This window comes from Ovis aries, chromosome 9, assembly GCF_016772045.2.
Source record: "Ovis aries strain OAR_USU_Benz2616 breed Rambouillet chromosome 9, ARS-UI_Ramb_v3.0, whole genome shotgun sequence".
Lineage (NCBI taxonomy): Eukaryota > Metazoa > Chordata > Mammalia > Artiodactyla > Bovidae > Ovis > Ovis aries.
The window spans coordinates 77386109-77398759 of NC_056062.1; the positions used below are offsets into that span (position 1 = coordinate 77386109).

General features: G+C 50.6%; 1 protein-coding gene across 19 annotated transcripts in view; it reads right to left on the reverse strand.

The window, feature by feature from the left end:
* VPS13B (vacuolar protein sorting 13 homolog B) overlaps positions 1-12651 on the reverse strand; it is a 784482-nt gene that overhangs the window by 6310 nt on the left and 765521 nt on the right. For all 19 annotated transcript variants that reach the window (XM_060393910.1, XM_042254441.2, XM_060393907.1 and 16 more), the window contains exons 57-59: positions 11040-11216; positions 8850-9020; positions 2274-2450 (exon numbers count right to left, since the gene is read on the reverse strand). In XM_060393910.1, the coding sequence (XP_060249893.1) occupies positions 2274-2450; positions 8850-9020; positions 11040-11216 (525 nt within the window). The remainder of the gene's footprint in view (positions 1-2273; positions 2451-8849; positions 9021-11039; positions 11217-12651) is intronic.

A 12651-nucleotide genomic window follows, 5' to 3' on the forward strand; every position in this document is an offset into this window, starting at 1 on the left:
GGTAATAAAACTTTTACAAGAATGATGGAAACCAACGAGGCCATGTGAAGCTCTGCTCTGAGATGCTCTTACATAAGGGAGAAACCCCACAGCCTTGGGAAACACGCAGTGAGGGACAAAGGCGCTTTCAAGACCAGAGGAATTTATGAAGTCTAAGTTGACTTTATCTTGCTGCCGTCCATGGCAAAAGGAATACTGTTTCTGTGAATGTGTAAGTATTTGATAAGGGAGCGTTTAACTTTGTCCAGTTATGAGTTGTGGCAGTACTTTTTGTCAGTTTCCCTGTGAGTGAAAATGTCATTCATGTAAGGAGAGAGAGGCAGGCGTGAGGGGGAGGCGGTGAGGGGAAGGGGAGGGAACACGTGTTCCTGTCTGTGTGGTCTCCTAAAGGAGCCGCTCCGGAAGGCTGCCTGAGCGCGGGCATTCTTCCCGCTCCCTTCCTCTCAGACACGGGTTTTATGCCCTAATCTGGCTGCCTCTTGTCAGATCTAGTGAGGCGCAGAGCCGCAGTCAAATGTACCCCGCGGACTCTACGGCCAGATGCAGTTACATGTGCAGAGCGCCTGCCCATCGTTTGTGATGCCAGCCAGCCACCACTTCATGACCAGAATGATACTGATTTTAGGCACAAAGGTAACAATTCCAGAGTCCCTGGTGGTCCTGTTGTTAGGACTCTGTGCTTTCACTGCAAGGGCAAGTGTTCAATCCCTGGTTGGGGAACTAAGGAAGATTCTATAAGCCTTGCTGCTGCTGCTGCTAAATCACTGCAGTCGTGTCCAACTCTGTGTGACTCTATAGACAGCAGCCCACCAGACTCCCCCGTCCCTGGGATTCTCCAGGCAAGAACACTGGAGTGGGTTGCCATTTCCTTCTCCAATGCGTGAAAGTGAAAAGTGAAAGTGAAGTCACTCAGTCATGTCCAACTGTTCACGACCCCATGGACGGCAGCCTACCAGGTTCCTCCGTCCATGGGATTTTCCAGACAAGAGTACCGGAGTGGGGTGCCATTGCCTTCTCCACTATAAGCCTTGTGGTGAGGCAAAAAAAAAAGTAATTCCAGTTACCTATTTGAGGAGAAGGGGACGACAGAGGATGAGATGGTTGGATAGCATCACTGACTCAATGGACATGAGTTTGAGTAAACTGGCAGTTGGTGATGGACAGGGAGGCCTCGCAGAGTCGGACACGACTGAGTGACTGAACTGACTGACTGACCGTCACCACTTTGCAGTAACTCACACTGCAGACCTGCTGACACTCATTTTCACAAGCAAATGCCAAAGTGTCTTCAAGGTAAAGTACCATATTTATTGTAGTATCTATGCATTTAATTCATTTAAAAAAGACTTCTTTTTTAAATATTGGATGTTAGATAGCATCACCAACTCAATGGACATGAATTTGAGCAAACTCTGGAGATGGAGGACAGAGGAGCCTGGCGTGCTGCAGTCCATGGGGTCACAAAGAGTCAGACGTGACTTAGTGACAGAACAACTATTTATGTAAGGTCAGTTAATTTGCTCTGCCCAGAATGCAGAAAATTAGCACAGGAAGAGGCACTCCCTTTCCCACACCCCCACTGTGTGTGCACGGCTTTGTGGAGAGCCCTGGCACCATCCTAAGGCGGTAGTTCCATGAGCCCGGTTCTCCGCACCAGTCTGCTCTGGGAATGGGTTTCAGTGGCAGATGATGCACCTTTGCTGACCTTGGCCGGGAGACGGGGCCGGGCTACAATAGCAACAGAGTCTGATGGCAAGAAAGCCACGCCTGAGGCCAAGCTGCATGGGCAGTGTGCATGCATCCACCAACACACGTGTGCTCTTTCATTCTCCAAATTCACAGGCATTGTTTTTTAAAGATAACCTTCCTGCTTTAGGACCTATTTTTTTCTTTCAAATTGCTCACCAGAAAAAGTCAGTCTACTCTCTGCTTTGATATATTCAACTTTCTGTCCTCAAGCTCTCAGTCGTTATTTTTCATTAAAGCCTGCTTTGTTAAATGACTATGGAAAGATTCTGTGACACATATACACTGAAATTACTAATTGATTTCCTAGCTCTATAATTTTATCATAATTTATTAGTAATAGTCCAATTTTACACTTCGTGTAGATAAGCCTAGGGAGGTGAGGGAAAGAACTATTATTTATAGCTTTATCTATTTTATTTTTCACTCCTTGGTCATGTGAGGGGCTAGATTATCTTAGGGAAACCTTGGTATAGTAACGCAAAGTAACCAGTGATGTCCGAGTTGGCCAGTTCTCCAGGACTCACCATAGCCAGTCTGTGACACCAGCTCAGCAGCCCCTCCAATGGGCTTCGTGAACACCCCCATGATTCCTTTCCCCACGCCGGAGATAACACCCTTGGCCTTGTGTCCTGCTGAAGCTTGAGCCTCCGATGTTTTCTGGAAGTTCTGCATTGGCTGATCAACTATACCAGCAATTGCACCTGAAAAATAACGAAAGCCTGGGTAAGGACTGAGGCATGAAATCCTGAGAACGTGAAAGCTTTCAATCTGGAACAGGTTTGCTTGGATTGAAAATGAAACCCCACCCTCATTATAAAGCTCTCTACCATGCATTTATTTACCTTTTATCTAAGGACACTGAGGCCATTAGACATTTATTATTGCAGTATCTTCATCAAAACACGATGTTCTGACTAGGTTTGCCCCAACACAGCCAGGATCTATGAAGTTCAGTTTAGAATTTAATAAACATGCCGGACTATTTCCAAGCGCACCCATACACCTTTCTCCAGAAATCAAGCAACACAGTTTAGAGAAAAGCACGAACAATTCCTTAGGAGAGTGAGCCAAATACATTTTCACTGAATCTGGGGATGAAAAAACTGAAAAGGGCAAGCCTCTTTCTTATTTGCTCTTTTAGTAAGAATAAGAGCAATTGTTTAATATAGTGAAGTGAGCTTGCTCAGTCGTGTCTGACTCTTTGCGACTCCATGGACTGTAGCCCACCAGGCTCTTCCCATCCATGGGATTCTCCAGGCAAGAATACTGGAGTGGGTTGCCATTTCCTTCTCCAGGGGAACTTCCCGGCCCAGGGGATCGAACCCGGGTCTCCTGCATTGCAGGCAGGCGCTTTACCCTCTGAGCCACCGGGGAAGCCCGTTTAATATAACAATATTAATATATTAATTATATAATAAGAGTAATTATTGATATAGTAATTATTTCTATTACAGTAAATCTGTCTCAAGGGCTTACTATATGCTAAGGGCTTACTTGTAGGAGATCATTAATTCTCACAATCCTCAAGAGTCACGGTTTTTATCCTCAGCTCCTAGACAAGGCTGCCGAAGCACAGGGAGGTTAAGGAATTTTCCCAAGGTCACACAGCTGTCCCGTGCTTGCGCCAGGATTTGAGTCTAGAGGGTCAGAGTCACAGCCTCATTCTTAACCACCAAGCTAGTCACTGATCCTGTTTATAAAACAAGCTTCTCTCCTTGACCAGTCTTGGAAAAATCGCCTTTTCTCTCACTTCAACTGAGGGTTGGCCACTTATCTCTTTGCTTGAGAACAGCTAGAAGCCCAGAGCTCACGGCTGTCTGCTCTGGCAGCTTTCCCAGGGGCAGCCGGGCCAGGTGTGGAGCTGGCGTGTGAATCCCTTGGCCTCTGTGGGTCCCCTCCTTGCTCCTCTCACTCTGAGGGACCAGTGGTGAGTTTGAGTAAAGGCCTCAAAAGTCCAGATTTTTCTGCCATAACGGAGTGAAGGGTTCCCTACTCCAGCAAGAGGTAAAAATTTCATTACAATTCTTGACAGAATTCCGTTTTCAACTCAAACCTGCTAGCATTAATGAAAATGCACCGTTCCCGGGTGGAAATTTTAGCTCGTGTCAAATCCCATTATTCCAAATGCCACTAGTTCAGAGTCTCCTAGGTAAAAGGAGATTTCCAGGTCTCAGTTAATGACCTGCTAATTTCAAGTCATGTTCTACTGAACAAAGTCCAGCGAAACAAAGAGGCCAGTTCCTTTGCGTCAGTTGTACAGGGAACATTCTTCATGGATTCCACCCTTCTAAATTTTGACAGCACCATTTAGGTTTATGTATTGACAGATTAACAGTGACCTGAAGCTAAGGGTCTGTTTCCCAGCCTAGACCATGGCTTCCCAAACCTCTTATACACACGAGGCTGGAAGCAGAGGAGGCTGCTCACGGTTGGCCTGGGCCACCCTGGCGGTCTTGGGCACCCTACGACAGCCGGTCTCGGGGCCTGGGCTGGGAGCTCGCCCCGCGTCTTCAGTCTGAGGAATCTGAGGTTCTGTTCCCCATCTATGAGGTCAGGAGTCAGGGCAGCTGGGAAGTATTAACGGAACCGGCTACACTGGGAGGGGCAAGAACCCTGGGTCTTCTCTTCACATCATCTCACAGCAGGCAGTTCAAAGCGAAAAGCATATCAAAGAATATAGCCTTTGCGATATCACTTCCTGATTTCTTTGAAAGATGCCCATGCTGAGAGCAGAAAAGGTGGGGTAAATAATAACAAATTCACTATTAAATTAATTGCCTTTCTGCACTTTTCTGGTAGAAATGTCTTTTCTCAGGTGCAGATTTCCATTAAGACTATTAAAACTGAGTTAGGAGGGGGACAGGTGAAAATCTCCCATTTTCCTTTAACGTGCCAGGCCTGTGCCTGGGGCAGCACCCAGCCCGGGCTCTGACCTCCACCTGCCTAAGTGCAGACAGGAACCACAGTGAGGCTCCCCTCTGATCCTCCACTTGCTCCAGCCACCGGCCGCAGTGAAGGCTCAGTTACCAGGGCTTTGACAGATAAACTCTTCCGGCTGCCTCCGAAGTGGGAACCTGAACACTGACAGGTGTTAGATCCTAAGAGGCAGAGGAGGAGCTGCAGGGGCCCAGGGGCCCGGGTGGAACGCTAGCCCCGCCAGCAAAGCAGCTCTCAAAGAGGCAGAGGGCTCTCTCGGTAAGCCTAATCCAGCCAAATCCCACCACCGGTAAATTATTGCCATATACACCAACTCTGCTCTGAGGCTTTAGGTAGTGGAAATGGATCCCAAAACTTGTCCACTGGCATCAGGCCATGGAGGGCAGCCACGTGGAGCTGGCTGTGATGTGACGAGGTGAAGCGGGGAGGGGAGGGGGCTTCCGGGGACCCTTTCTGTGCCGGCCGGCCTGGCTTTGCTTTCTCCTTTTCTTTCATTGCCATGCCTGTGGAACCTGTTCTCCAACCAAGGATCGAACTCATGCCCTCACGTGGGAGGGACAGGCAGAGGCCTAACCACCAGACCACCGGTTCCAGACGTGTTTCCTTTCCTGCCCTTCCTTCGCTGGAAGAGGGGGGCTTGCTCTGTGAAGCAAGGGAACGAAAAGGCTCTCCTCACCCCTTCTGTGACTCGCTCAGCTTTAGGCTGGGTCACTATCTATCGACGTCCTGCCTGTGTGGCTGTCCCAGTGCTGCTGTGTTGCATGCTGTAATTTTATTTTGGGCTTTTTTGTTTTTAATCACGATGGTGGAGGCACAGGCTGTGACACCGCTCCAAAGCTCACCGTTCCAGGGACAAACAAGCCCCACAGAGTATATTGGGCATCCCAGCTTGAGGCTCGCTTATTTTTGACCAGAACAGATCAGCAAAACGAGAGGGAAGCACGCTCATTGTTCCGAAACTCCCTTCTAACTGGAACACAGGGTGCTGATGGCTGAGGGCGGCACCAGGGGGACCGCGGCCAGCGCCTTCTGGGCGCCCATGTCCTGACTCACCTGGTGGAGGCGTATGGCCGGGACTCCGAACGTCATCCCGAGAGTGGCCGTGGAGACGGGGTGTGGCTGCTGGGAAATCCAGCAACTAACTCGTCTTAAGTCAGAGAAGGGAGTTCTGACAGCCTGCCTTTGGTATTCATGAGCGAGAAGTCCCATCTGGGAGGTAATGTGCCTGTAAGTGCCACAAGGAGCTCATATCCCCTCTCAGCAGGCTCCAGGCCATAGTAGAAAGTCGGGCTCTCTGGGGAACAGAGCTGGTAAGTGCGGGCAAGCCTGACGCCAACTCTGCAGGCTGGACAGAGCTCTTCCAAAAACCACTGCTTTCTGAAAACAGTTGTAGACCTCCTCCAGGAGCTTCGGTGGCATCCCTCTCTAGGCCATCACTTCCTCGCTGACCCGGGGCGATGGGCCTGGCCAGGAGCTATAGGTGTCCTTGGATTTTTTTCAGGAGCCTCATAACACTCCACAGTGTCCTCATGAGGGCTGAGCTGAGTCAAGAAGGCCCATCAAACTCATAAACATTTGGGGGAAATGTGTTTTTCCTACTCTGCAACTTTCAGTTGTTCAGTCTCCCCACGTCCTGATTGTTTCCAGGTGTGGAGCCCTTCAGGGTGGGTGACATGTGGAAAGACACAGGCTCTTGTCCCGCCTGGATGCATGACCTGGGCAAGTCACCTAACCTCATCCACATCTAGGGTTTGAAGACCAGACAAGATGACTCATGTGGAAGTGCTCTGACAACCCTGAAGTGTTATTTAAATATATTTTTTACTAACTAGGTCATTTATGTTTATGTCTTATAAAGCAAGAAACTGAGGAACTAGCTTTTTTATTTCACTAAGCATGGCTATTATACATAAACAGCTCTAACGTCAGCTGGGCACTTACTGGCATGCGGCAGTTTTATACACCATTTCTGGGAATGTATTGCGTGGCGACAAATCCATACTTTCCCAGAGGAGGAAAGTATAGATTGGTTCTAGCCTCCCTTTTTTCTTCCTGCCATACATCAAGGACCAGATGTTTTGAGCTGACCCAGTGATCATGTGAGATACAGTTACTGAACTCTTCCAAGAAAGGAAGCTGGTTGGCTCAACCTTAGTCTGAAGAGCACAGAAATGGACACATTGCTCATGGCGTGTTGCTGGGAGCGGAGCTCCTGGGGGCCCGGGGTCAGGCCACTGCTGGTGGGTGCAATCAGGTTCACATCATTCCCAGAACTCCTCGGTTTGCGGAAATTAGATTCTGAAAGACTCCATGAGCCTACTGCAATTTCCATAGACAGCCTAAATGATTCCCTTGCATGGAGGAGTGTGTACAAAATATGATGACTATAGTAAAGTTCAAAGGTTTGGGATTGTCTATTATTAACCAGGGTTAATAATAGGAGCTATGCTCCAAAGGGTGACGTCACAAAGGCAGAATCACAGCTCCCCACGTAAGTGATTTCTACCATCCGGCACAGTCTCAGATAATGGAAAATGGGGAGTGGGTGTGGGCGTTTCTGGGTGGGAAGAGCCCCGATCAGCTAAGATGGAAACAGCCACATGCCAGCCAGCTCAGGTCTCCTCTGCTGAGTGCCTCCGTCCAAGAAGATCCTGGACAGCGGGGAGGAAGCACTCCTGCCCACAGCAGAGGGCACGCAAGGTCACAGTTCTTAGCAGAAAGAGGTCCCACGGTTGCCAGATAACGACCCGAGGCCTCCACGGTAACCTCACAGTCACTTCCTACGGTCACAGCAACCGGACTAAAGCTAAAGCCAAGACGCCCCAGCCACTGGTCAGATGGCTCTCTCTGCTGGGACACTCGCTGAAACCAGACGGCCCTTCTCGTTCCCTTGCTACCATAATATAATGAAGGTGCTGCTGACCAAACATGGATGCTGGGTCTGGTGTGCAACAGACCACCACTACTTCTATTAACAGCAGAGTCATTTCCAGCCCACATTTACAAAAGAGAAGCCCTGAGGTCACAAAGACAGGGACCTGGAACCCGAGCCTGGGGGCTGCTGACTCCTGAGGACCATGCCCCCCTCCCCCCTCCCGTCCCCCCACCTACACCAAAGCAGCCACGCCAGCAGCGAGGGGATTGCTTCTTAAGCGGCTGCTCCACCCCAGGTCCCCATTCCCACACGTTATCACCCGGCCATGCCCCACATCCCTGCAGGTTCGTTAGGACTTAAACAATTTCTGGTAACTGCACCTGAACTTGAAACATCTCACTGCTTCCTGTCAGAGCCTCACTCAGCTGGCCTCTGTGAGAGGAGGGCTTGTGTACAGAAATGCAGCCTGGAGAGAGGGCAGGTCCTTTCAAGCTCATCGTTTCTGACCTTTGCTCTCCCTGCTTTGGGCCTCTTTGATCTCCCAGAGATGCAAACTCCTTCAGATGCTCGGCGGGCAGGCGGCCAAGCAACACAGTTTTAAATTCCTTTGCAAACAAATAAACAGAAGATACCCTTTAAAATCCTGCTCTGCAAAATTTCAGCTCTGAATCTTCCTTTTTTTATAGATTTTTTTTTTTTTCCAGAGCAACTTGTTTTTCAAACGTTTGTAATATTTGGAAATACCCAGAGCAGTCTTCCCCTCTCCGTGTACCATCTGGCTGCTGGACAAACGGCAATTACTCAGAAAAAATAAAAGGAAAGAGTGGGCTCCTCACTGAAGTTTACATGACATTTGCACATGGCTCAAGTGTTTCTCAAACAAAAGCAGGCGATTCGATTGCTGATTGCCCTTTCTGAGGCCGACAGGCGGTACGGCTTCAGGAGGCTGGCAAGCAGGCGGCTGTGAGCTGACATTCTCCAGTTGATGCCCCGAGCAGGACCCTCCTGGGTGAATGACGCCTTAACGATGCCACGAGGGGACAGAGAGGAGGCGGCGGGAGAGGCGACTCCCACCAGCGCGCGGAAGGGCGGGGCCCAGGCCGCAGGATGGCCCTGCGCAGCCAAACCAAACCAGGATCGGCGTGGGGACCAGGCTGCGGGCCTGTCTCAGCCTCAGCTTCCTCTGCAGGAAGCCGGAAGGGCCCCCCCCCCCCCCCCGCCCCAACCCGGCCGCGGTAGGGCCGCTAGCAGACGCCCGAGCGCCCCCGCCCCCTCCCCGGCCCCTTACCGAGCAGACTGATGCCCAGCCGGGACAGGCCCTGCCGGAGCCCCTCGCCCAGGCTCTCCGGGAGCTGCCGCCGCCACTCCTCCTGCCGGTTGTAGTGCTCCTCGTCCAGCGACAGCCGGTCCATGTTCCGGGCCAGGCTCGTGGCCAGGTTGGTGATGGACGTGAGGGTACCTGAGGACACAGAGGCACGTGGGTTTGGGGTCCTGGTCACATGGATGCCGGCCCCAGGGGAGGGGTCCCCGGAGCGCTGCGGGCGAGCGGAGTCCATAGCCTTCTGGCCTCGCCCGTGGACAGTGAGGGCGGCTTCCCCCCTGGGCGGGGTGAGGCCGCGGCCTTCGGAAAATGAGGTGAGGTGAACACTTGCTGAGGAAAGGTGATCCACTCAGCCCTCACAGAGGATAGGATCAGACCCTCCCTCACCAGAAGAATGCCTGCAGCCTCACACGGAGCTATCATGCACTCATCTGACCGCCAGGGCTTGGCTACAATACTTAGTTTTGAAGTCCTCAGGGAGGCCCGGTTTTTTGAAGGTTGCAATTTGCCTGCTCTCATTTGAAGGGGTAAGGTTATGTTGCTGAATTTTAAACAGATTGTAAAGGAATGTTTCCACTTTAGAAGTAAGATCTATTCTTCCCCATTACTCTAGCCATAGTAAAGGAAGACACTCAACTTTATCACTTGACAGTCAGGAAATAATTATTATGCCACAGAGAATATGTGTGATTTTGATATTCAGGCTGTGAGCTGGGAAAAAAAAAAGTGAAGACAATAAAGAGAGTAAGGCATGTGAAAGCCAGGATTCTGTCTGGTTTTCCCAAGAAAGGCTATTTCTGCGTCTTGCTCAAGACAGTCATAATCCCCTCCAGCAAGTCTGCATAGGTCTCCGTGAGCAAAACTGAAAGACATCAACGGACATATCCTGAAGCTAACGAATTAGTTCATCTGTTATTGGATGTCTAGGTTCAAGAAGAAATGGAAGATGTTTTTGCAGCTGCATCTTTACCAGTCATCTGAAAAGAAAACAAAAAAAATCCATGCACACACACACACACACAGACAAACCAAACAGATTTTGCTAAGAAGAAAGAACAAGTGTAAAAAAAATTCAGTGAGTCACTACGCTAAAATTACCGCTGGAGTTCGATTTAGCAGGTGTTGGTTGTCTTATTCTAAAATAAAAACAACAGAACCACAAAGATTCAAGTGTAAGGAGTGAGAAATCTGCAGTGACTCACCCGTGGGTTCCTGCGGCTCAGCTCACAGGCCTCCGGATGACCGGGGGCCCCGGGGGGAATGGCCCTGTCACTGTCCATGGAATTTGGTTTATTGCTCTTGCTGTTCTCTTGCCAGTCCCACCTCTATGGATCATGGGTTCTCGTATTTCAAGCTCAAGTGTTGTTTGAGGCCTTCTAGAGACTTCTATAACCTGCCCACTCATAAGAGAGTTGCAGTACTGTTGACTGTAAAAGGCCTTTTACCAGACGGGGGGAGAAGGCCTTTGCCCTGTTTCCCCTGCCTCCCGCTGAGAAGAAACGGGGACTCAGATGGACCTTGTTAGTTCCCGAGTTACTGCCAACTTGACCAAAATATGGGCAAACAAACACGGATGAAAGGGAAGCACGCTCTTTCCTGAGGTGGGGAGTGGGGGTGGCCGACTGCAGTTTGGCTCCTGTGCCCGATGATGCGTCTGGGCCACAAGGTGGCGCTGTGTACGTGGCGAGCCGGGGGAAAGCTGGCCCGTTCACCTCCCCACCGGCTTCCACTGTCAAAATGTATCTTGCTCCTTAAGAACGTTATGACAACTGTATCTACATTAATATATATATATATATGATGAGGCAACACAGTGTAGGATTTCTGATGTTTAGCAGAAGTCCTGAACACCTTTAATATTTCTGCATTTATCACATGGAATAACAGTTGAGCCAATCCTTGTTTTCCCAATGGGAGGTTTCAAATTCTGAAGTTTCTGAAACATTTTCACACAACTACAGGCAAGCAGTGATCTGTTTAAAACATAAGACGTTATATATGAGCTTTGTTACAAATCCAACGTCTCACTGCCAGCTAACAAGTCAAACAAAGCTAGAGGCAATATTAATTCACGGAGAATGTTTAACACGTTCTCTAAAAAGTAAGACAGGGAAGGAATGAAAATCAGGCCTCATTACCAGGAACCCGAAGAGCTACCTTTGGAAATGTGCTTCACAAACGATGTAGTCCCTCTGGAAACCCCACTCACGAAGGCTCCTGGGCCTCGGGTCAGCCCCTCGTACGGAAGCCTGAAGAAGTCAGCGATGCCGTTCCCGATGCTTCGCACCAGACTCGCGGGGCTGCCAAGGATTTCCAGGGATCCAACCACCCAGCCTGCGAGGGAGACCGGAGGGAAGGGGTGAGCGAAACCTTAAATGCAGCACTTTCAACATTTGGGAAAAGTGACCCATTTTCCCTGCAATTCATTTTTCACACTAGAATTGAGAATGTAATAAGCTCCTTTGGAGCAAAATATGGGAAATAACTCATTCACTGTGAATTCATAAATGGCAAACTTTCATACTTTATAAATCAAAGTGATCCTTTTGGCAGCCTCACAAATAGCTTTAATATGACTTCCCTGCCTCCCGTATTCCTGCTAAAAGGGACCCATATGCAGGGGGATGACGCTCCCACCCCCTCCAAGCCAAGGCGGCCCCTGGGGCAGCAGGTGTCCGCAGGCTCGGGAGTTCTCCTTAAAGCTCCTTGGTGCACTGAGGGACCGGGACGCGGGGGAGGCCAGATGCTAAATGGGGTGCTGCAAAGAGGATGCGCAGCTCTGACAGGGACGGAGGAGTTATTTTTAATGTTTCCCAATCCTACCAAGCTGAGCGCTTCCCTTTGGAGTGGAGCTGGAGCCAAAGAAATGTCTCCCCTTCCACCCCAGCTTCAGTTGTGTAAACTCTGGTGACAGGGACATACTGATTAGCTTAGCGAGAGGGGCGTGTTCCCTGAGGGTCCCAGGCGGGGAGCTTGGGATCTGGTTTCCTATTAAAGCTGAGGCTTGCCAGGAGCTGGCCCGCTTGGTGGCCTGACTGTGGAGCGCTTGGCCCTGTGGGAACGTGGCTGAGTGTGGACCCCGGAGTGGCTCCCCACCTTCGCTCCTGGGTCGGGGCTCGGGGCTCTCACTCAGAGGATTCAAGAGGCAGGCAAAGGCCAGGGGCTCAGGAGAGTATGAGTCCACACATACAGTGTCTTTGGGGAACATGCTGACCTCCCCAGCCCGGGGCTGAGAGGGCTTTAAGGGGAGGCTGCTGGGCAGGACCCGAGTGGGAGCCGATCCTGCGTCCCCTGCGGCAGGTCCTGGGAGGCCGGGCCTGGGACAGAGAGCCCCCCAGTCAAGTCACCAACCCGAGGGTTGTGAACATGTGGGGGCAAGAGCCAAGCCACAGCCCTGAAGGGTCCCCAGGCCCAGCACTTTGGAGAGGAACATCCTTACATCTGGAACCCCCTTCTCTCCTCTGGAACATCAGAAGACAACATCAGGGTTTAGGTGAAAAGAGGGAATTATTTCCAGAATTTGAGGATTATAAATGGAGGGGCCTCTGGGTGGCCAGGCATTCACCTCACTTACTTCGCCCAGTCACTCTGCAAGCCTTAGTACCTGCCTTCAGGTAAATTTAGATTTAGCTAGGGACTGAGCCTCTCCCCAGGCGAAGGGACCATGCCAGGCTCGGGGGACAGGGCCTCGTGTGACGTCGTGTCGCCCTGTCGCCAGCGTCTTGAGGGCGGGCAGGACAAGGAGGGGACTGTGGCTCGATTCTCCCCA